Here is a 22506-nt window from a genome sequence, read left to right on the forward strand (position 1 = left end):
TGGGTCACACAAAGAGCACATCCCAGTCAGGTTATGAACACAAGAATAAGTTTAATGTACAAAAAAAGCCACACAGCTGGGCACAGGTGGCACAGCTGGGCCAGCAGGAAATGCTCTGCAGGCCCTGGATTTCCTCTCCCTGCTGTGCTGAGACCCCAAAGTCCAGGTTGAGGGTGCATCCAGCTGTGCCCAGCGTGGGCAGGGACAGCAGGAACATCCTTGAGGCCCCCAGGCCACCCCAGAGGGGCCCTGGGGAGGATTCCACGTGGGAAGGTCCTGCAGGAAGCTCCTCTCAGCCTCTCTCAGTGGAAAATGATCTTTTTGTACTTGGAGTTGGGGATCTGTCCCCGTGCCTTGAGCCTCCTGACGGCCTCCCTCATGTGCTTGGGCTGCAGGGGGGGCAGCTCCCCCCACTTCTCACACACATCCAGGGCTGCACAGACAGACAGACAGACAGACAGAGCGCATGGCAGGGGCCAGCTGGGCTCTGCCCATCCCCTGCTGCAGCTTTGAAAGGAACAGGTAACGTTTGTGTTTGGGGTTTGCAGCTCAGAGGCAGGAATGGAGCTGCTCCTCTCCCTGCCAGCAGTCCCAGGGCAGCAGGCAGGACAGAAAGCTTCTGAACCCCTCAGGCAGTGCAGCTCTGGAGCCCTGGGGCTGGCTGGGCTGTGATCCCCCCCTGGCTCAGCTCCTGTCCCACAAGGGAAGTCTGGGGCAGGTTTGGTGCTCAGGGAGCCCCTCTGTCCCTGCAGTGCTGAGATCCTCACCCTGGGGCTGAGGCCCAGAGCTGCCAGCCCAGCTCCTCTGCTGAGCAGCACTGGGGGAGCAGAGGGGCTGTGGCAGCTTCAGCAGGCCCAGCTCTGAGCCAGAGCTGCTGCTGGAAGGGAGAACCACGGAGAACCTGCTCCTCATCCTGCTCCAAGCAGGGAACTCACCCCGGGCTCTCCCCTGTCACTCACCTTCCTCCACCACCTCCCCAACGAACACCTTGGAGATGCCCGACATGGCGATGACGACGTTCTGGGACACCGAGGTGCCGGTGATGGACTGGATGAGCTGGGACAGGGACAGGCGGGGACATCAGAGCCCCCCCCGCCCGCAGGGACCCCCCAGCCCCTCGGGGCCGCTGCAGCGCCAGCTCCGGGTGGGGGATTTGAGCTGGAGCCGCTCGGGATGGGCTCAGCTCCGGAGGGCCCCGGGCCCGCCCCGCTCCCCTACCCGTTTGATGGCGGCCTTGGGGAAGGCAGAGCGCCGGTACATCTCGTAGCGGTTCAGCTGCTCCTCGGAGAAGGAGGAGACCAGGATCCTGCGGGGGACACAGGATCGTTCCCAGGGCCGGCAGGGGCGGGGTGGGAAGGGAGTCCGGAGGGAGCTGCGGATCCCCGGACCCGCGGGCACGGCCGCGGGCACTCACTGCATCTTCTGGATCTCGTCCTCGTCCACCTTCTGCTTCTTCTCCTTGCGCTCCTTCAGCTCCAGCTTCACCTTCCTGGCCGCACCCGCCTGCAGCCCCGGCTCCTCCGCGTCCGCCGCCTCCCCGTCCGCGCTCCTCACCTGCGCCAGAGGGCAGCGCTCGCTCTGCGGCCCCGCGGCCCGGCCCGGCCCCGCTCCCGCTCCCGCCTCACCTCCCCGTCCGCCACCTCCGCCTTCAGCTCGCCGCCGCCGCCGGCCTCCCCCACCTCGCCTTCTCCCGCTCCCTCCGCGGCCGCCGCTTCCCCCGCGGCCGCGGCCCCGTCGCCGCTGGCGGGCGGGGAGGAGCCCGGGGGCGGTTCCGGTGCGGCGGCGGCACTGAGCGCGTCCCGGGCCGGGTCCGCCATGGCCGCGACCGCGGCGCCTGATGATGACGTAACGCTAGGGCGCGCGCGGGGCGGGGCCTATCGTCACGGGAACGGTGACGCGTGGCGCCTCGTGATGACGCAATTTATCGGCGACGTAGGGGCGGTGGCGTCTGAAACCATGGCAACGGAGATGCGGCGGCGCATTCTGATGACACAAATTGCGAGCGCCCCGCGGGGGCGGTGCCTGTTGCCACGGCAACAGCGACTCGGCAGCGCAGCCTGATGACGCACTCTATGGGCGCCGCGATGGAGGCGGAGCATGTCGCCATGTCAACGGCGCCTCCTGATGACGCACAGCTACGGGCGCCGTGAGGGGATGCGCGGGGCCGGGCTTGTCGCCATGGCAGCCGGGCTGCGGAGGCGGCCTGTGCGGGCCTCACCCCGCGCTCGGACCGACCGGCCCCGCTCCGAGCCCCCTCCCCACGCCCGGACCCTGCAGGGACACAGCGTTAGAGCGGCCCTGCCGCCCGGGCCCCGCGGGGAAAGCCCCCCCCAGACCCGCCCACAACGAGCGCGGCTGAGGGACCGCGGGCAGCGTTCGGGGGCGGGGCCTACACAAACCCCGCCCTCAGCACCGCCCATCCCCCTGACCCCGCCCATCCCTCACACCCCGCCCATGCACCGCCCACCGGACCCCGCCCTCTCAGGCCCCGCCCCCGGCCCGGCGTGGCCCCGCCCCGGAAGTCGCGCGGGCGGCCGGGCCGGGCCGCGCCGGCCATGGGGAAGGAGCAGGAGCTGCTGGAGGCCGCTCGCACCGGGAACCTCCCGGCCGTGGAGAAGCTGCTCTCGGGGAAGCGCCTCAGCTCCGGCTTCGGCGGCTCCGGTGGCGGCGGCGGCGGCAGCGGCGGCGGCTCCGCGGGGGGCGGCGGCGGCGGCGGCAGCGGCGGGAGCGTCGGTGTGGGGCACCCGCTGTCCAGCCTGCTCAGGTGAGCGCGGCCCGGGGCTGAGGGGCGGGGGATGAGCCGGGGGCTCCGGCAGGCGGCTGGGGGGCTGCGGGCCGGGAGCGGAGCGGGAGCTGTGGGGCTGGGGGCGGCTCAAGGGTTTGGATGCGCTCCGGGTGCAGCGGGAGCGCTGCGGGACAGAGCGGTGCTGGGGTGCAGCGGGAGGGCTGCGGGGGAGGCCGGGGTCTGTCCCCGCTCTGTGCCCCGAGCTGGGGCTCCCGGTGGGATGGGACCGTGCAGCGAGCGGGCTGTGAGCGGGTGTGACCTGGGCACCGCTGAGCGTCTCGGGCTGTGTGCCCTCGGTGGGCTGGCAGGGCACAGGGAGTGACTCTGTGGCTGGCTGGGTGCTGCCCGCGGTGCCCCCGCTATCAGGGCGCTGCTGTGCCGGTGCTGCGGGTGGCTGTATTGGAGGCTGAGCGGTGTCCGGAGGGCTCCATGGCCGGGGCAGGTTCCATGTGGTCCCGGATCCCGGCCGTGCGGGATCTCCGGGCTGATTTCCCGGCTGTCCGGGCCGTGCGCTGGCATTGTCGCGGCCGGCGGTGACACCCTGCCGGCTCTGGGGTCGGCTCGTGCTCAGCCCCGTGCTGTGGAATTTGCTGGTTGAAGCCCTTGGGCCTTTGTTAGGTTTTTTTTTCTCTTTCCCGTGTTTTGGCATCACCTCTCGCTGCTGGAGCTGCAGCTTTGGGCCATGGGAATGCTCCTGGTCCCTGGGCAATGGGTTTGTACTGGGAGGTGTGGAGGAGGTTTGTGTCCAGGCCCAAGTGATACTGTTGCTCCACAACCTGGCTGTTCCGAGGGATGTGACTTGCCCCTCTTTGGCGGAATTTGATCTGTTTTTCCTTTCACATAACCCGGTTAGATACCTGCAGGTTGTGCTGGTGGCAGAAGCCTGCAGGCATGCGAGAGCTCACCCTGCCCTGGGGCACACGTTTGCCTTTCTGAAACGTAAATCTGCCCTTGGGTCGAGCTTTGTTCTTCTCTTTTGATACATTAAACAGGCTGAGCCCTTGTTTGAGTGGGATGGATGTGCCCACAGGGGGCTCAGATCAGTGCAGAGGCTCGGTGCAATTGAGCAGCCTGTGAGCTGAACCAGATCCAGCGCTGCCTGGCAGCACCTGGGCACGATGGGGCCTTTCCCTGGGACAGTGCCCATGGTCCTGGAGCAGTCCTGTGGTGCCAGGGTGAGCCAGGCCATCCCTGTTGCTGTTTCTCACACGTGAACAGGGCTTGGTGCACAGACATGTCTGAATGAGGGTGACTGTCACACCTGTCACTCATATTCCATGCTCACTGCTGTGGCTGTGGGCTGTACCTGCTGGTGACACTGCCCAGGTCCCAGCCCCTGAGCCTGTTTCTCCCTGCACAGCTGGGATTTGTGCCTGTGACCCCAATCCCTGGTCAGGCTGCACGCTGTGGGGCATGGCAACGTGTCCTGTGTGCCACCTGCTGCCATTTGGGAGCTTTGTGGCTGTTTCCCACCTCCTGACCACTTGTTGGGCTCTGGCTTTTCCAGCTTGTGACGAGGTTTTGATGAGAAGCAGCTGCAAGGAGAGGCCAGAGAGTGCAGGAGACCGGCTGGGGCAGGCTACAGGGAGCAGACAGATGAATTTTAGGGTGGAGAAAACCTCACCTTTTCCAATGCTAGAACATGGGAACTTTTCTAATGTAGATTTTGCCCTCCTGGGTTGTGGGGAGTAGCCTGCCCTCAGTCAGGTGTGTGTGCTCTGTATTTTCCCTTCCTGGGGCAGCCCCTGGCCCTGCTCAGGCTGGTCCCTGGTCCTGCTGAGGCTCCTCATGTTTGTAAGGATCCCTCCTGACATGGGAGCTGCTGAGCTGCTCTCCTCCCCCAGAGCTCATTTCCAGAGCAGGATCATAAACACTCTGCTGGGCCAGCACCTTTGTTCTTTTCTCCACCCAATTTCAGGTCCCTATTTTAGTTTCTGTTTAAGTCCCACTGCTTGGATAACCTGTGCCCAAAGCTCTTCTCTCCTGTCACAGCTTTTTCTGTCAGTTCTGCATTTCAGGTGTCTCAAAGATACAGTTTTGGATGGGGTACAAACCAGGCATTCCCTGGAATTCCCACATTACACCTGGTGTGTGCTGAGCTGCACCTGCTCTGAGCTGGCACTCATTGGTTTGGGCCATTTCTCTTCCAAAGAGAGCAAGTGCTGCTCCATGGAGTGGTAGAAGATGGCCCTGGCAGTAAATTCCTTGGAATGTGGTGTTTTATCAGGTAACCTGAACTGCCACCAGTGTGTTATCAGTTAAATGTGAACTTTGTCACAGTCTGGGCTGTGCTGCTCCTTCCCAGGCCGAGCAGGGCCCGCTGGGTGTGGAGGCAGCACAGATCCCAAGCACCCATGGCTGCAGGTGAGCAGGAAACAGAAGGGGATGGAGTGGGATAGGGCACAGGAGGAGGAATTTCAAAGACAATTTAAGTCTCTGGAGGAGTGAATGTGCCAGGGTGGAACACTCAGGGCACTGGGTGGAGAGTAAATCCCAGTGGGGAGCTGATGGGAATGGGGAATGCTGACAGCAAGCCTGGGGAATGAGGAGGATGCAGGAGGGGGAAATGGGAGTGTGGATTTGCCAGAGCAGATGGTGGGCTCACAAAGAGGTGATGGCTGCCAGGCTTTGGGAGGCTGGGCTCCCTGCTGGCATCCACACAGCCCCTGGGAGCTGCTGCAGGCCTGGCCCAGCAGGCAGGAGCAGATCCTGGCTGCTCCAGGTCCAGCCATGGACCGTGGCACGGGCAGGAGCACCGTGTGAGCAGCCAGGGAGAAACCCACCCTGTGCATGCACAGCTCAAGGCTGCTGAGCTGCAGCAAGTCCAGAAATCAGAGATGGTCTCTGAATCCTTGAGGTTCCTTGGGGTTATGAGCCACTTCTGCATCCAGGCTGCAGAATTTTATTTATTTTTATTTTTTTTAGTGGTTCACTGTGAAGTTAGAGGCGGGAAACAACAGAGCAGTCTGTGGCTGAGCTATCAGGCTGCATTCAGGAGGCTTTGCCAGGAGCAATGAGGGATGGGTTGTGTTAAAGCCAAAGCTGCAGAAGCAGCTTTTCATTTCCATCCATTGCTGTGAAAAGTCTGGCTCTGTGTTGCCAGAGGGGGAAGCTGAGGCTGCTGCTGAGCCCCAGATGGGACATGCAGTCCCCAGGGAGTGTATCAAGGAGATGCTTCTGCTGGGAATGAGGAGTTTGGGTGTACATCTGCTGTGGGAAGGGTCGAGTGCTGCCCCATAGAAGCCACAACTCTTGTTCCAGCCCATTTTCAGCTGCTGCTGCGGGGTCTGGTTGGTTTAAAGAGTGACATGGTGGGATGGCAGAACACTTGAGGTGGCTTCCAACAGTCCAAGGTTGGCTAGGAGTCAGAAAAATGAGTTCTTTTTTAAAGAAGTGCAGTTTGGTATTTGTTCTGGAGTGGCTGATGGTTCACAGCAGGGATCTGACAGTGCCCTGTGTACTCCTGGGGAAGGCTCTGACTGTGCCTGTCTGCTGCCATTCCCTGGGGAAGGGACACCGGTGCTGTTGCCAGGGAAGGGGGGATTGCCCTGCCCGAGGTCAGGGTCGGGCTGTCTGTCCCTCCATGTGTCCCCAGGCCTGTGGATAAGCACCAAGTCCTGCAGAGACAGCAGCAGGAGGGCTCCGAGGTGCAGCTCCCAGGCTTGTCCAAGCAAGGTGCTTCCCTCTCTTCCCTTCCCCATCCCAAGGGAGCTGCTCCTGCTGCATTCCCACAGAACAGGGCAACGCTGGGTCTTCCCCTGCTCCTGCTGCTGTGATTAATCATCTCACCCACTCTAAACCTTCTCCTCTCCACACCCTCCCGTGCACAGGATCCCTGTTTAATTACACACCTGAGCACAGGGATTGCTGAAGGTGCTTGTGCCACAGGCACAGGTGTGCACAGGGCTCAGCAGGGAATTGTTTCCTAAGTACTTCTTTAAGAATTCAAAGGCTGCATTTACTGGCTGTGACTCTGTAGTGTTTTGTCTCAGTGTGATCTTGTGATGCAGTTTTGGAAAGTTTTGTTTGCTTGCTCTGGTCTGTGCAGTTCCGTGTTCAGGGCTGGGTCAGGAGCGCCAGGCTGGGTCATTAACCCTGCCCTGCTCCACTTACCTAGGCCAGTGGGCAAAGCAGGACTTGTGGTTTCACAGCACCTGGGGCTTTCTTGGGCACATGGGAGTTGGTGGGTGGGTGGGTTCCTTCCTGTGAAACCCCCTTGAGAGAGCCCTGTCTCCCTCCCTTCCCAGTGGGCTGTGGGCAGCTCCAGGTTTCCAGGGTTTGGTTGGCAGAGAGGGGATTGGAAGGCTCTGCACAGGTGGGTGTGGGGGAAACACTGCAGCTGGCAAACTCTGGATCAGCAGGAGGAGCAGTGTCTCCCCTTCCCTTCTGCTCCCTGTGCAGCAGGTCTGCCCCAGCCGTGGGTGTGGATGAAGAGGAGCTGCTCCTCTCAGTGCCACAGGTCCCCTCCAGCTGGGGAAGCCCTTTGGCAGGGGGCAGAACTTTCTGGAGATGAATGGCTGGAGCAGTGTTTGGTGTGCTGGGAGCAGCTGAGCCAAGAAACAGGGTTCATCCAGCTGGGTTTTTGTAGGTAATTTATCATTTCAGTGAGACTGCAGGACAACAAACAGGATAGAAGAGTCATGGGTGATAGATGTGACACAGTGCAGGTAATAGAGAGTGGAGGAAATGCATCCATGCCATGCCAGAGCAGAAGGAAAGCCCCTCTCAGCTGCCCTGGCACAAAGCACAGGCAGTTCCTGGAGGCTGAGCCCCTCCTGTGGCAGTGCCCAGGGCCTGCCAGGCTGGCTCTCAGCAGAGAACAAGTGCTGACACCTCCACTCTGTGTGAGCTCACTGCCTTTCCGGCCTGTGCCATCCACCCCTGCTCTGTTTGCTCCTCACATGCAGCTGTGGAGTGCTGTAGTGCTCAGGCTGTGGAATCCTTTCAAGGTGAAGTGTCCTCAAGATGAGAAGGTGCCTCTGAACACGAGTGATGGCTCTTTCCTCTTGTCACTGCAGCACGAGCTCTGCCCGCTGCTGAGCTGGCACTGTCGCTGTCCCAAAGAGCTCACTCCAGAGTACAGCTTAGTCATGGAAATGAGATAAATCCTATTTCACAGAAACTGGTAAAAATAAAACTATTGAGGATTGATTTGTTTCTATAGCAACCGACTGGCGAAGTGAACACAGCTGCTGTCTGCAGGAGGGAGGAAAACAGAGCTGGAAATGTCCGTGCACCTGGGCTGGCTGAGCCTGGGGCTGGGGAGGGGGCAAAGGCTCCAATAAACACAGGGCAGGAAGGTGTCAGCTGCCTTTGGAGTGAAATTTGAGCTGGAGTGTGTGAATATGCCCTCTTTACACAAAACCTGGAGAGCTTCAGAGCTCTTTATGTCCTGCTTCCAAAAAGTTGTGCTCCTGCATCTTCATGGGTGGGGAAATGCCCAGCCCTGGGTCAGGGAATTGGGAATTGGTGAGTGGTAGGGCTCCTTCCTGTGAAACCTCCTAAATTACTTTGCCCTGGTGCCGTAGCTCAATGAGAAATATTCAGCTTTGAGAAGTTTGGATGAATCAGATTGGAGTTAAACTTTTTCAATTGCCCTTTAAGTGAGTGTGGTGCTGGATGCTCAGCAGGGATTCCTGCAGGTGTTTGTATGCTGGAAGAAAATCCAGTTGGGCCTCCAGACTGCTGGATAAGGGGCTTAAGTTTGGAACTGTTTCTATCTCAGCAGTGTGTAGATTTGTGTGGTTTTTCCTTTTTCCTAAGCCAAGGATTTTAGCTGGCTCTGGCACATGCAGGATGTTGAGGTGTTTGTTTCCCCGGGGTTAGTGAGGGTGAGCTGTTTAAATGTTTGGGAGGCTGCAGGCTGCAAAGTGCTGGGTCTGTGTTTAGGTGCATTCTTGGCTTGCTGTCATGTAGCTGTTGAGGATTCCAGGTGAAAATCAGGGTGTACATCAGACATAGCAGGATGCTGAGGGAATTACAGGAGGAGTGTGTGTGCATGGCTTCACTGGACACTCTGCAGGAGCGTGAGTTATTCAGCTGGAGGAAAGCTGAGCTGGAGTTGGTGTTTGGGTTTGGTGAGCCCCGGCACATTCGCACTCCTCCCTTGTTATTTTAATACATGGTTTCTTTTAAAGGGAAATTAGATTTAAAAATAAACCTCAAGCTCTTTCCAGTTCAAAGGAAGTGTCTGTAGTGCCATGTGCTGAGGATAGTCGTCAGTACACGAGAACAAAACCCTGTCTGAGAGTGAGTGCCATAAATATGATGTAAATACATTATCTCATTAGATTTTTATCTAATCCCATTGCCTGCTGTTGTGCAGGCTCCTGAGGCGAGCAAGGCTGAAGATGTCATAGGTGGTCTTTCAAATCTAACATTGAAGTGGGTTGGAAATTAGGTGAATTGACTTTTGCCTCATCCTGATTAAGACACTGAGAAATCCGCTCAAGTTTGGCATTACAAAATGCCTGATTTTAGAACAGAATGTGATTCCAGAGGCTGGGTGCCTGCTGAGGTTTGAAGCACCCCCGTGCAGGGACCCAGGTGGGCTCCACAAGCTCTTCCTCACTGCTGTCACTTTCAGGAATCAGCACAATTTTTTTAGGCATCAGGAACAGGATTAGGATAAAGCCTTAAGCTCTGAAGACTTCAAAGCTTTGCATCATCATCTTGGTTCTGTTACAAGGACAGTGAAATCCATCAGATGACTTAAATAGGAGACTGTGTCCTGTGGACTTGTGTTGGTTTTTCCCTAGTGCTTCTTTCCAGTGATTTCTCAGCCATGGTTTCTCACTGCACGGTGGGGGCTCTGTCAGAGTTGACTCCCTGTGAGAGATGTTTGACCTCAGCTCATCCTGTGATCCCCATGGATGACTTGTGCCTGTCCTGGAGTGTTGTTAGTAACCACCTTTGCATGATTTTCAGTTACTGCAGTGCCCCTGTGCCCCTTCCACAGCTCCCTTCAGCCTGGTGCAGGCTCTGAAGTGTGTCTGAGCTCCTGTGGCTCATCTGCTCTGGGTCAGAACAGCTGAAAATGGAACTTGGAGGATGTGTGGAATTTGTGCATTTTGGAAATATTTCCTCTAATCTCAACAGAAATTATTTCACAGAAGGAGTGAAACAGGATGTGGCCTTGACATTCCTTTTCACTGGAAATAAAGACTAAAGAGAATTGGTTTAAAAGCTCTGAGGATCCTGGTTGTTATTGGGTGTGAGTTGTTACAGCTGAGATATAATTATTTGCTGGGACAGTCACAGTAACCCTGAAATTGTTTGAAGTCATGGAGAGTTTTATCCTGCATATATTTAGGAGTCTGACTGGCATATGTACATTCCTTCTGTACATTAAAAATGTCAGGCTGGGAAAGGCTCTGCTGCTGAAAGCAGCTTCTGGCTGGGAGAGCTGTATTGAACAGAGAAAAGGCTCAGAGCTGGGTCTGTTATTCTTGCAGAGAAGTGTGCAGAAATGTTTCAAGGGGTTTGGAACATCTTATGTTGTATATATTCCCCAAAGAACGAAGTTTTTTTTTCTGGTGAGGAAAAGCTGTTTGAGGCAGTCATTGTAGGCAGGGTCAGAGCTGGCATTTGGGTGAAACCAGGGCTGGTAGCTGCAGATCCACCATGAAATGTGTGGGAATATCTCTGTTTGCTGCCTGTTCCATTACTGGTTCAGTTTTCCAGCACTGGGGGTGGGTGCAGCTGCCCCTGGCAGCTCCTGGGGAGGGTCCCTGCCCTTCCCAGGGCTCTCAGAGCAGGGCAGGACTGTCAGCTCCATCCCTCTGTTTGACTGCCTGGCTCATGCCCTCAGCTCTCAGCACTCGTGTTTTTCAGCTCTAACCTTATCTCTGTACAGATAGCACAGACAAGTAATGACAACTCCTAGCAGCTATCTTGGGGTTTGGGAATCATTTCCTGCCTTGGCCATTCACTCCTGATCCTGCTCTCTAACAGACTGGATTTCAAGGATGCTTCTGGAGTTAAAGGATGTCCTTTCTGATTTCCATCCTTCTTTTCCTGAGCTTTTTCTTAGGAACTGTTGTCCAAGTCAGTGCTTTCTGTGCCTGTGTAGCACTGCCATGACAAGCAGAGCTGATCACAGAGCTCTGTGGCTGCTCACGTGTGTCCCCCGTGTTCCCATCAGAGCCACCATGGGGTCACTTCTCTGTTTGCCCTCCTGCTTTGCTCTCTCCTTTCCCTGTCACTTGCTCTTTGGACACCCAGTTAAAAAGCTCATCATGGAGGAATGTCTCTGGAGTCAGTGCTATGTCGGTGCCTTGTTTGTGTCCAGAACTGTTGCCAGTTAATCTCTCCTTGCTGTGTCTTTCTTTAGCCCTCAGGGACTCCTGGTTAAGCTGGAGCTGGGATTGGTGCAGGCTTAAATGGAGCCATGTGGGTGAGTGGCTGGGCTGCTGGTGTGGGCTGTGTTCAAGGGTAAAGTGTGCTCCAAACGCTTCAGTGGAAGCTTTGTTGTGGCTCTGAATCCTCCAGTCCCCCCTTCCTCCAGGGCCTTGCCTCTCATCCTGTCATTCTGCTGCTTGGTATCAGAGCAGCTCATTTCCTTTTCACTCCAGCACCGTGTTTCTCCTGCCTGTGCTGATGTCCTGCAGCCCAGGGATCCCTCCCAGCATCCTGGAGTCTCCCTGTGTGCCCAGAATTGAGCACTGCAGGGCCAGCACCGATTGAGTCCTCCTGTCACTGATCTGGGCAATGTCACAGGGGAAGGGGGATGTCGTGCCAGCCTGTCTCACTGCTTTCAGTCTCCCTAAGGCAAAAGTGCACTCTGTGTGCAGTTGTTGGTACAAAATAATTGCATTTGCTTTTTTAATTGCTGTAGGGAAGGGGTAATTCGGTCCCTGAATGTCTGTCTCTGCTTGACTTGGCCTATTTACCTGCTTTTCATCATCTGCCCCAGGTCAGACACGTCATGGTTCAGTGTTCAGGCAGCAGGGCTGGGCAGCAGCCAGGGGTGTGAGCAGGATTTGGGAAGGGGTGGCAGCAGCCAGGCTGAGAGGGATGTGAGCAGGGTTTGGGGAGGGGTGTGAGCAGGGTTTGGGAAGGGGTGGGAGCAGCCAGGGTGAGGGGGGTGTGAGTGTGGGTGACGTGGCACAAAGGGAAGGGCCAGTGCCCAGAAGAAGCCATGGTGGCCCACAGGAGCATTGGAGCATGGCTGGCTGAGCAGAGCACACAGACCTCGAGAAGTCTTTCAGTGCTGAGATGGGGAGAACATGGGTGGGTGTTGTCTCTCTCTAGAGAGGTCTGAGACTGCACCAGGAGGAAGGTGTCCATGTTGAAATAAAGGATCACCATCCCCATATCCTTCTAAGTGCAAGGTGCTAGAAATCCCAAATTCCCACTAAGATGTGTATTGGATCAGATCTCTCTGGGTGCTGGAAACAAACATTTACTTCGAGGTGTGTTGATGTTTTCTGACAGTGAGCTGAGAGTGACACATTTTCTGCCATCCCAAAGCCCTTAATTGACACATCCATCCCCTACAAGGGCACTGGCAGGTGGGGGAGGGCATATGCTCTACCACAATTCTTTCTGCACAAGTTCTTTTTGATGACATTTTTACTCCAAGCTCAGAGCTTTGTGCCTGTCAGAAGGGAGCAGCACAGATGGACATGTTGGGCTCCAGACATGATGCTCCATTGCTGTTGGCTGACTGACATGTCCCGTGGGATTCTGCAGCTTGTTAAATCATCTCACAAAGGAGAAGGGGGAGGGAAAGCCCAGTGCAAGGTTGCCAGCTGCAGCCAGCTCAGTGCTGCAGCATCAGCTGCTTGGTGGTTTTGATCAGGAATTTGTGGCTGCCCAGGGTTTCCTTCTATTTCTCTGCAAGTGCTCAATGAAGGGAAGGCCAAAGGAAATTTTGGCACCTTTCTAAGGAATTGTGCTTCAGTGGAGCCCAGCAGCTTGCACCATCTACATGTGTCTTGCTAATTTTCCTTGCATCTTATTTATTTTTTTAATATTGTGTTTTCTTCCACGTAGTGCGTTTTCTCCAGTGCTGTGGGAGCAGAGCTGAGCTGCAAATGGAGAGTGAGGAATGTTTACCTGAGCAGTGCTCTGGTTCCTGTTTGCAGTTCCGGGATATTGGTTTATGACTTTGATAATGCTGCTCAGGTCACTGAATTTCTGCAGGAATGTTTTGGTTCCTTTTCCTCCTATTCCTCAAAACCCCATCTAGTCAGATACAAAAGAAGAGAATGGGGCACAGAATCAGTGAGAGGTTTGTCAGCATTTAGCAAATGTTGTCAAATCTCTGTCCTCTTTTAGGGGTCACTTTCCTGCCTTGAATGAACCCAGACTCCATGTCAAACCCTCCCATCTCCATGATGGATGGTTGCCTTCCCATTTTCCCTGTTCTTCCCCTGCCATCATGCTGCCTTTGGCCAGGGTGTGGACAGGGGGATGCTCCTGCTGCCACACACATCAGACCCCAAAGACCCCTCCCAAAGACCCTGCTTGGTTTTTTCTGACTCAGTGGCTGATCCTTTGTGCACTTGTCCCAGCCAAGCTTGTTTGGCCCTGGCCCTGAGGTCAGAGCCAGTGTTGGAGCCTGTGTTGTGGGGCTGCTCCTGCTCTGTGGCCTGTCATCAGCTGGGAATGCTCCTTAATGGGAGTGGGTTGCAGAGTGCCTGTAATGCTTTTAAGAATAAAGAGCAGCATATGCACTCAAACCAGACCTATATTTTTCCTGTCCTGCAGCTCTTTATTTGCCCCTGCTCAGAGGGATTCTCTGATGTAGCTCCACGCCTGACCCAGCCTTTCTGTCCCCACTGCCACCCCCTCACCATACATTAAGTTTAAATAAATGCATTTTCACTGCCAGGAGCCATCCATAAGGCCAGGGCTCGCCTCTTCCTAATGGGGGGTTTTAGCTTGGATGGACACATTTCTATTAGTGATGTCTGGTTCCTTTCTAGTGTGAGCTGCAAGCCCAGGAGTTAAATGTCTGGTTGCCATGGGTCTGTGCTGACCCAAAACAGCCTCCCCTGGAACTGAGGAGTGGGAGATGGTGGGCAGGTTCTGAGGGAAGCAGATGAGCTCACCTTCTGCCTCTCAGTTCCTGAACTGCTCCTTCACAGGCTGCTGTCACTTCACAAACCCGTGCAGGTTTCCTGCTCCTGGCCACCTGAGGAACGAAAGGCTCTGCTCCTTTCCAAGGCAGAAGGGATCGTTTGGCCATCAGAGGATTGCTTGCTGCACAGTATTGCTCCACTGGTGGAAATGCTGGTTTCTCACAGCACCCTGTTGACCTTACACTGGCTGAACTGTCTGCAGGTATTGGGCAATGAGGCTGGAGCTGCTGGCAATTGTTGTTGGGAGCTGTTGCTTCACTCACAATGAGCTGCTGAAGTGGGAGCTTGAGGTCTGGCTCTCTGCAGAGGGCCAGGCGTGGCTCTGACTGCTGCAGGGTGTCAGTCAAAGTGGACTGAACCTGAGGATTTTCACTGGAATCCCTGGTCAGTGGCTCTGCTGGAAGTGGGTCTGAGTACAGAGCCCAGGCTCAGCAGCTCTCGTTCTGGCTGTTGTGTTGTGCCATGTCAGCTGGGTCATTTCTGTGTGTCCTGCCTTTATGGTGGTCCCTGCTTTTCCCTGTCCATTCTGGCATCTTGTACTTGAGCTCATGACCCTTTGACTTTGAGGAAAATCTACCCAATTTTCCTACAGCAAATTAAAATCTGGCCCAAGAAGGTGAGGACTGCAGAAGTGGAAGCTGATGGTTTGGCTTCCTCTGCAGCCACTCCAGCAGCTGGAGCCTGACCAGCTGTTCTCCTTGCGCTTTCTCAAAACCTGCCAGGAGGGGCTGAGAGTCCCTTGCCCCAGAAATACACTACTTTAATCTCCTCCAGCCTTGCATCAGCCATTATTTATAAAAGCTGTTGTAGTGTCTGGTGGTTGGGATGCATAAGAAATGGGGTCCCTGCTCTGTTGGAGTCCCACCGTGCCAAACCCTGCCCCTGGCAGAGTGGCTGCAGCAGTGCCTTCCTCACACTTCAGAAAAACATAAGCAGCTTCCTAACCCTGAGGCCTTGCCCAAAGGCTCTGGGTTGTTTGTGTTCCCTCTGTAAGCAGGAAATACCAAGGAGGGTCGCAGGAATCCAGTGGTTGTGTGGATGGGGATGGCTGGGATGTGTGACTGACCTGCTGTGGTGGCCTCTGGGCAATGGACTCCAGGGAATCCGCCTCCAGCCCTCCCTGCCCTCCTGACACTCTGTCTCCAAGGCTTTGAGTGAAGTACACAAACATCTGGGGCCAGTGCTTTAAACTTCCTGGTGTCTTTGGGCCAAGCCACTCATGTTTGCTCGTGTTTCATCTTGCTTTTTGGTTTTGGGTGTGTAAATACAGGGGGTCCAACAGCCTCTGCTCTGCACAAGCACCCTGAACTTCCTGGTGCTTCCTTGACCCATGTTAGTGAGACCAGAAACCAGCCCCAAACGTTCATCATTTGAGCTGAAAACACCACGTTGTTCTCTAGGCTTGGCCCTGCTTTAGCTCCTTGCCTGGGGTGGTTTTGGGAGAAAAGTTACTACTGCAGTTGGGAAGAAAGAAATGGAAAAGCAAGAGGACAAATGTGATCCTGTTTAAAGGTACTTTGGGATTTTTTTTGACCTAAAGCATGTGCTTTATTCAGCATTTTTCACAAGCAGGAAGTTTTATTTAAGGCCTTGCTGAATCATAGAGCAAGAGAAAACTGAGCACAAGAAATAGTTTAAATTGAACAGATTTTGCTGTTTTCAGAGCTTTCCTGATGTCCTCAATGTTCAGTCTTAGTTGTCTTAAGCAGATGTCATCAGGAGCATCTTCAGATGCTGCCCTGGTGCAGCAAAGGGCAGGTGAGACCTGGGTAATCCTTTGAGAACAGAGACCACAGGGTAAAAGTAACCCCCACTCTTTGGTGTGAAGGAGTTTTGGGGGAATTGAGGGAGAAAAGCAATCAAAAAGCAGCCGTGATCAAATTGGCTCCAGACCTTTGTTGGGGACCTGTATTTACAGCATTCTCCTGCCTGTGCTGTGATTGGGGTTTCTGTTTAGAAATCACAAACAGCCCAAAGGCACAGAGAGTTCTGGGCTTTGTGTTCTGCTTTTCTCAGCACCCTCTTTCCACACCTCAGGAGAATGGTATGGCCTTTCTGGCAGAGCTGAAGAGGAAGAGGAGGGAAGGGAGTGATGTCCTTCGCTGCAGTCCCCACATTTAAATATAAATAGTTCTCCTCTTGGATCCTTCCAGTCTGATCTTATGGGTGTTTTGACCTTTCTTTGATAAAAGCTTTCTTTATTTGCAGGAATAAAAAGGCAAAGGGGAGGAGAGGACACAGCAGATGTTTTTTTTTAAAATATCTTCACATCCTGGCAGTTGGTTTCTGCAGCACCCAGCGCTCACTGCTGGGCCAGCTCCCCCTCTGAGCTCCTTGAACAAACTTTGCATTTTGCTGTAAAGCATTGACCTGGAGGTTTCTAAGGAAGTGTTTTATCATGGGGACACCACGCTCCAATGGGGACAGATGCCCCAGGCTCTGGTCCCCAGCCCTGCCCACTGCACCACTGACCCTGCTTTTCCTCATTTCATAACTTCAGCTGAAAGAAACATTTGTGTTAATTGCTGCTGGTTTTTCATGTGTTCACCCTCAAGCATTTTGAGCTCAGCTTCCAAGCACAGCTCAGTTTAATGTGTAAAACCACGGGACGCTGGCACTGCCCAGGTTCCAGCCCAAGCAAAGGCAGCACAGGTGCAACGCTAGAACTGCTCTAGACTGCACACAAGGCTTTCTGGCACTGGTTCTAACCATTAATTGCCATGTTAAATCCAGCAATAAATTATTTGGGCAACCACACTGCAGGAGCCCACTGCCAGGAACAAACCAGAGCTGAGTGCTGCCCAGGCCCTTCATGCTCCAGGGCTGCAGGCTGGATCAGGCAGGGCACTCCCACACACCCTGAGTGGGGGCTTTTGGTGTCTCACTGCCCTTCTGCGTGTGGTTTAAGCCATCATCCTGTGAACAGTGTTGTCAGTGCTGGAGGTGCCCTGCATGTGTGTATAGATCTGCATGTGTGTATCCTCCTGGAGCACAGGATGGTGTGTGGTGTGCAGGATGCCTCAGGATAAGCCTCTCATCCTTTGCAAATTGGATTTTGTGGCTCACTTGCCTGTCCTCTTGGATAAAGTTTCCCCTTAGCTGCCTCTCCTCTAGCAGAGCTCGGGTTCTTCTCTAGACTGCAAAGCCTTTTATAATGCTCTGCAGATCAGGAGTCACTTGGAAGGGACAGGGACAGACTTTCCATTTCCCACTGAAACGTGCTCCAGAGTGAGCCTGCTGCTTCCTTCCCTTGTGGAGTTCACTTGGTCTGCAGGAGATTCCCTTTGGTTTGTGCCTTTCCTGCTGGGTGGCTCTGAGGTGCTCCTGGCTAGCAGCCCCCCAGTGATGGCTCCTGTTTTAGAAAGCCTCTGGGCCATGGGAATCATTGTGATTTCTTAGTGGGGAGGAAATGGATTCCTCAGAGAAGGCCAGCTTCAAACAGAGCCACAGCTGGCTGATTTTAAACCATTTCAGCTGGGGATCAGAGGGTGCTGCTAGGTTTTACCCCCAAAGAAAACAAAACAGGAAAATGCACCATGTTAGCATAAGTGGGATTTTCAGGGCTTGTAATAAGCCCTGTGTAATTCCTAAAAGGATGGTGTGTAAAACAGGCCAGCACACACAGATGATGGGTTGTACTGGAGAGCTGAACAGTTCCAGTTTGCTTATAAGAATGTGCTGGTTTGAGTTTCATGCCCGTTTCTGGGAGAGGGTGGTGGCCCTGGTGAGGAACAGCAGTCACCACACTCCTTCCACAGCAAGCTCAGGAGCAGCACTGGCCTCTTACTTGTGCCATTCTGTGCTGATGTGAACAGGGCACCCTGCAGGGGCTGGGGAGGAGTAATCCTTGCCAGGGTTAATACTTAAATCTGTGCTGCTTGACTTTTGAGCAAGGGAGAGAAGTTAATGCTCTCAGAGGAGACCACCTACTCTTTGGTGCAGTCTGCCAACAGCTGACAGATGGAAGTGATTTTGGGACAGTGAGAAGTCAGTGTGGAATCACAGTGGTGACCAAGAGCAGACTCTGCATCCCACAGTCTTTGACTTACACCCACCCCTTGCGACTCTTGCTGTGGAGAAGCACAATTTCCCAGAGCCACCAGAATTCTTCTGTGGGGTGTGAATTAGCAGTGGGTCGATGGTTTGCTGTCTCTTGTGGTTCAGTCTAATAGCCACAGTTCCTCTGAAGATGCTTTTTGGCAAGGCTGTGTATGGCTGAAGGATGTGAGCAGTGGAGCTCTGATTGGAGAGCAGGATGAGGTGAAGCAGAGCAGTGATTCCATGTGCTGACCCCTCTGCTCTGTGTGCTCCCCCTGACCACAGCTGTGACCCACCTTGGTGTGAGAGCTGTGCCAGCCCTGCCCTTGCCCTGCCCCTGTTTGCTGTCTGCCTAAGTGTTCCCTGTCTGTTTTTTGTCTTGCAGCATCTGGAGGGGGCCAAATGTGAACTGTGTTGACAGCACTGGGTACACCCCGCTGCACCACGCTGCTCTGAACGGCCACAAGTGAGTCCTGTCCCAAACCTGGGGTGCCAGGGGTGGATGCTTTGTGCTTCCCTGGCCATAAGTGAGTCCTGCCCCAAACCTGGGGTGCCAGGGGTGGATGCTTTGTGCTTCCCTTGTGTGGTTCATTCAGCAGCTGAGGCACTGGTGCAGCACTACTCCATCTTCAGGGGAAGTGGAGAATGTCAGTGCTTTGGCTGCTGGGTGATGTTGCATCTCCAAATGCTGAGGTTTTCAGTCCCTTTTATTTCTAAACAATTTATAAGCTGTAAAGGAGCTCCCCTGGTGACAGTCCCTGCAATCTTCCTGGTGTCCAGGGTGGTCTGGGCCTGCACCACTTTACAGTTGCATATCACATTTTTAGGTCATTTTAGTGTGGTAGATCTCGTGTTTCTCATTGCTGCCTGAGATATTGAGAAATCAAATAGAGTTAAAATCTCTGTTCACCCTCGTTGTGCTGGTGCAGTTCACTGTGCAGCAGAGGCTTGTGGCTGACTTCAGCCCCTGTTCAGCTCCATTAGTTTGGAGTTAATGTGGATCCTCCCTGAGCTCATCTCAGCATTATTTATTTCCTTTTTTTCATTTCCTTTGGCAGCATTTAATAGGAACACTTAAAAATCACATTTCAAGAGGCTCTCTGAAGCACTCCTGCTCAGATTAACTTCTTGTTCAGTCCTTGCTGCAGAAGGGGGGCTGTGAAACAAGGACTGAGTGTCTCAATGAAGCTCCTGTCTCTTGCAGGGATGTTGTGGAGGTTCTGCTGAGGAACGACGCTCTCACCAACGTGGCAGATTGTAAGGGCTGTTACCCCCTGCACCTGGCAGCCTGGAAGGGAGATGCTGACATTGTGAAGCTCCTCATCCACCAGGGCCCTTCGCACACCAAAGTGAATGAGCAGGTCTGCCTGATTTTCTCTAATGTATCATTGAATCACTTCCCTGACATGGAGAGAGACTCCTGCAGCTGACTCCTGACCCTTCCCAAACCAGTAGCAATGGTTGTAAGGTCCTACTTGCTGGTGGGATAGGAGGGACACTGCCTAAAGCAATACATTCAGTTCTGAGTTGGTGGTAGGATGAAAAGGTATTTAAGTTTCTTAGACAGACACATAATTGTGAGAACTGCTCAACACTTAGGAAGTGGTCTCCTGCTTCTGGGCTTCTAAAACTAACCCACAGTTTTCCTTTCAGTTGCTGGATAGCTGAGCAGGTTTCTAGTTCTGCAGAGGATCCATTGGCTCCCTCCTTTGGGAACTAATCCAAGCAGCTTTGTTCAGTCTCTTTGGCCGTGCTCTCTTAGCTGCTCTCCTGGCTTGTCTCTGGCACTTGCTCCAGTTCACTAATTTGTAAGTTCTAAGATAATTTTAACAATTTATCTGCCCCCAGATAAATCCCTAGCTTAATCTTAAAGAATTATTTTTGCAATCAGGCAAGAAAAAAAAGCCTCTTGGATTTGTTCCTTTTGTCAAGCTGGCAGTTTTGGCCTGGGATACAGAGGGAGTGAGGGGTACAAGACAGCTGTGTCCACTGCAGAGGGCTGGCTCCTCTGGAACTGCCCATGGACATCAGAGGTGTTTTAAATCCCAGGGAACTTGTGAAATGCTACTGCTGGAAGGCCCAAATATTCCTCTTGTTGCAGAGTTTTGTTTACAGGAGCTGGTTTCATGAATGAGCCAGCTGAGTGCTGTCACTGAGCTGCCCCTCCCTAGCACAGAGTGACAGGCCCAGACCAGTGGCTAAAGCTGCAGTGGGCTGTGCTTGTCCTGTCCCTAAGGCTGGAACATCTGCTGACCCTGGGAATCAGCTCCTAAACCACTCAGGTGTTCTTTCAGGAGGAAAGGAATAAACCAAAATAGGTTTGCCTGCCTTGGTGCCAGCAGGCTAAACCTGGACATTGATTCCAGAGGTAATTCCCAGGTGGGTCAGACACCCCTGGCCTGAGTTCAGCTCACAGTCAGGGTGAGCAGCTGTGGAATCCCTTCTGTTGATTTGCTCCATGGTAGTTTTTGAGAAGCTGGGGAGCAAACTTCTTTTAGAGGCAGGTTTAGGAGTCCCATTCCTCCTTTTGGGGACCCAAGTGCCACACTGGAGTTTCCCAGGGTGGGTAAATTGATGCACCAGGCTGCCCCAGGGATAACTGCTGCTAAAACAGCATGGAATGAAAAATCTGGTTGTAATGCAACTCTGTCATTCCTCCACTGAGCAGGAATAACGAGGAATGTGTGTTCTGATGTCACTGGTGACAGTTTTCCAGTTTGGGGCTGTGGTTAATCATATCTCCAGGCACAGCTGTAGGCACTCAGTCTGATTACATGGGCTTGAGTGCAGGTAACCTGCAATCTGACAAGAATTGAGTGGGAGCCCATAGTGTAAATGTTCTGCTCTGAGTAGGGCAGCTAGAGGAGTGATCTTTGCAAAAATCCAGAGCTTAGTATGATCCTTGCAGGTAATGTTTCATTAATGTCTGTTTAGTAGGATCCCTGTCAAATGAGAGAAGTCAGCTGAGGAGCCTGTGCTTGGAGCCTGGTCCAGGTGACAGCAATCCCAGCTGGAATGACTTCTGCTGCCCATGGCTCTGACTGGAACAAGATGCTGTGTCCTGCCATTCCACCCCTTGGAGTCACCCATTGCTTTGTTGCTGTATCTCACCCATTTCATTATCACATTTTTTTTTCTTTTTCCTCTTCCTTTTTGTAGAATGCTCTTGAGATCAAAGAACTCAAAAAGTACGGCCCCTTTGACCCATATATCAATGCCAAGGTGTGTACTTTGCTGTCAGCATTTCACTGCATCATCACTCCAGGCTGCACTCGCGTGCTTCCAGGTGCAATAATACCTGTTCACTTTGCAGCTGCTTGGGGAAAAGGAAAATGGGACCATTGATTTACTGTGGGTTTCTCTCTTCAAAGCAGTTATAGAAACATAATTAAAGGAAAGCTTTTCCTTACTTTCCTGGGGGCTCCTTCCTTGCTTAGCCTTGTAGGACTCGCAGTGATGGTCAGTTTGCTTGATTGGGCTGGATGACTTCCCAAAGGTAATGTTACCTCAATTTAATGTTCTAGGTTTTGTTTCATGTGCTGATGTTGCTGATAAATGCAAAGAGAAGGAATCTTTTTCCCCTGCTTAACCATGGTTGCATTTTCTCTGTGGGCTGTTTGGAGTGAATTTTGATGCCTTTTCTCCTACCAAATGCATAATGCTCTGTGTGTTGTTTGAATGGACAGTTAATTCCTGTGGTGGTGGTGGTGGGGAGACCCAAGTCCTCCATGTCCTGCTTATTACATCAGTCTCTCTTTTGATGTTCAGTCTGTGGTGTCATTTGACCCTCCAGCCCTGGTCTCCTGTTCCTGTTTTCTGGCCTGTTTTGCTCCTCTCTTCTTTTCAGTTGTTTTGAGCTACAAAAGACACAACATCAGCTTGTGCAATGTGCTGAGATTGAGCTGTTGAAGAAGATTCCTATCCAGTATTGAGATGTTGAAGATCAAATTCCTGATGGTGGTTTCTCAGACACCGTTTTCCAGTTTTATTTCTAGTGACTCTACAAGCCAGGGGTGGCAAACAATCTGTTACTCTGTCCTGAGACACCTCTGCCGTGAGCCACCATGCCACAGCTGCTTCCACCCAGTTATTTTGGATCCAGCCATCCATGGCAGATTTCTTTCTGTCAGAGTTTCCCTCTGCTTGGTCTGCAGGACCTTAGAAACACACAGCCAGAGCTCCTGTGCTTGCTGGGAGTTAGGTGTGGTTTTCAGAGCCCTGTTTCAGGGTCACTGAACACAAATGTGTTCTTGTAAAGCTCATCCAAATCGGGGATTTTTGCAAAAATCCAGAGAGGAATTTTCTGCCTTTAAGTATTCTGTGGAAACATCATAGTTGAGCAGTTCACTTGCCTGAAAGGAGCTTCCTAAAACATTGTCAGTTACCAAGTAAAATCTTAAACTTTCCAGTATTGGGATGTTGAATGAAGAAGGAATGTAAAGAGGGAATATTCAGTATTGGCAGTTTATTCAACCCTTCAGATCTTTGCAGGTCAGAAAACTTTCCCTTATTCACACCAAGTCTGCCTGTGCTCAGTCAGAGCTGTGTGTTGGGAGCAGGGGCTGCAGAACACACAGCACTTGAAGGGGCTGTGGA

At 53.4% G+C, this 22506-nt stretch overlaps 2 protein-coding genes across 7 annotated transcripts in view; one reads left to right on the forward strand and one right to left on the reverse strand.

Moving 5' to 3' along the window:
- Nucleotides 1-31: 31 nt before the first annotated feature.
- TAF11 (TATA-box binding protein associated factor 11) lies at nucleotides 32-1817 on the reverse strand. The gene is made up of 5 exons (XM_030965877.1): nucleotides 1626-1817; nucleotides 1415-1554; nucleotides 1219-1306; nucleotides 960-1056; nucleotides 32-433 (listed from the first exon to the last, which is right to left on the reverse strand). Exons 1-5 carry the CDS (start codon nucleotides 1815-1817, stop codon nucleotides 303-305), a joined length of 648 nt encoding a protein of 215 aa, XP_030821737.1. The 3' UTR covers nucleotides 32-302.
- A 730-nt stretch (nucleotides 1818-2547) lies between these two features.
- The window catches only part of ANKS1A (ankyrin repeat and sterile alpha motif domain containing 1A), a 72893-nt gene continuing 52934 nt past the window's right edge, over nucleotides 2548-22506 (forward strand). For 4 of the 6 annotated variants that reach the window (XM_030965605.1, XM_030965609.1, XM_030965604.1 and 1 more), the window contains exons 1-4: nucleotides 2548-2764; nucleotides 18296-18376; nucleotides 19115-19271; nucleotides 21070-21132. In XM_030965605.1, the coding sequence (XP_030821465.1) occupies nucleotides 2556-2764; nucleotides 18296-18376; nucleotides 19115-19271; nucleotides 21070-21132 (510 nt within the window). In that variant the 5' untranslated portion in view covers nucleotides 2548-2555. The remainder of the gene's footprint in view (nucleotides 2765-18295; nucleotides 18377-19114; nucleotides 19272-21069; nucleotides 21133-22506) is intronic. The other 2 variants (XM_030965606.1, XM_030965610.1) reach the window with 1 other exon arrangement.

Source organism: Camarhynchus parvulus, chromosome 26 (assembly GCF_901933205.1).
Source record: "Camarhynchus parvulus chromosome 26, STF_HiC, whole genome shotgun sequence".
Taxonomy (NCBI): Eukaryota; Metazoa; Chordata; class Aves; order Passeriformes; family Thraupidae; genus Camarhynchus; species Camarhynchus parvulus.

What these genes read in the sequence shown, in the direction of transcription:
- TAF11 (XM_030965877.1), bottom strand. Translation starts at nt 1,817, where the DNA reads ATGGCGGACCCGGCCCGGGACGCGCTCAGTGCCGCCGCCGCACCGGAA. An exon ending in CGGAGGTGGCGGACGGGGAG is followed by an intron (nt 1,555 to 1,625) that starts GTGAGGCGGGAG and finishes CCTCTGGCGCAG; the next exon opens with GTGAGGAGCGCGGACGGGGA. An exon ending in CCAAGGCCGCCATCAAACGG is followed by an intron (nt 1,057 to 1,218) that starts GTAGGGGAGCGG and finishes TCCCTGTCCCAG; the next exon opens with CTCATCCAGTCCATCACCGG.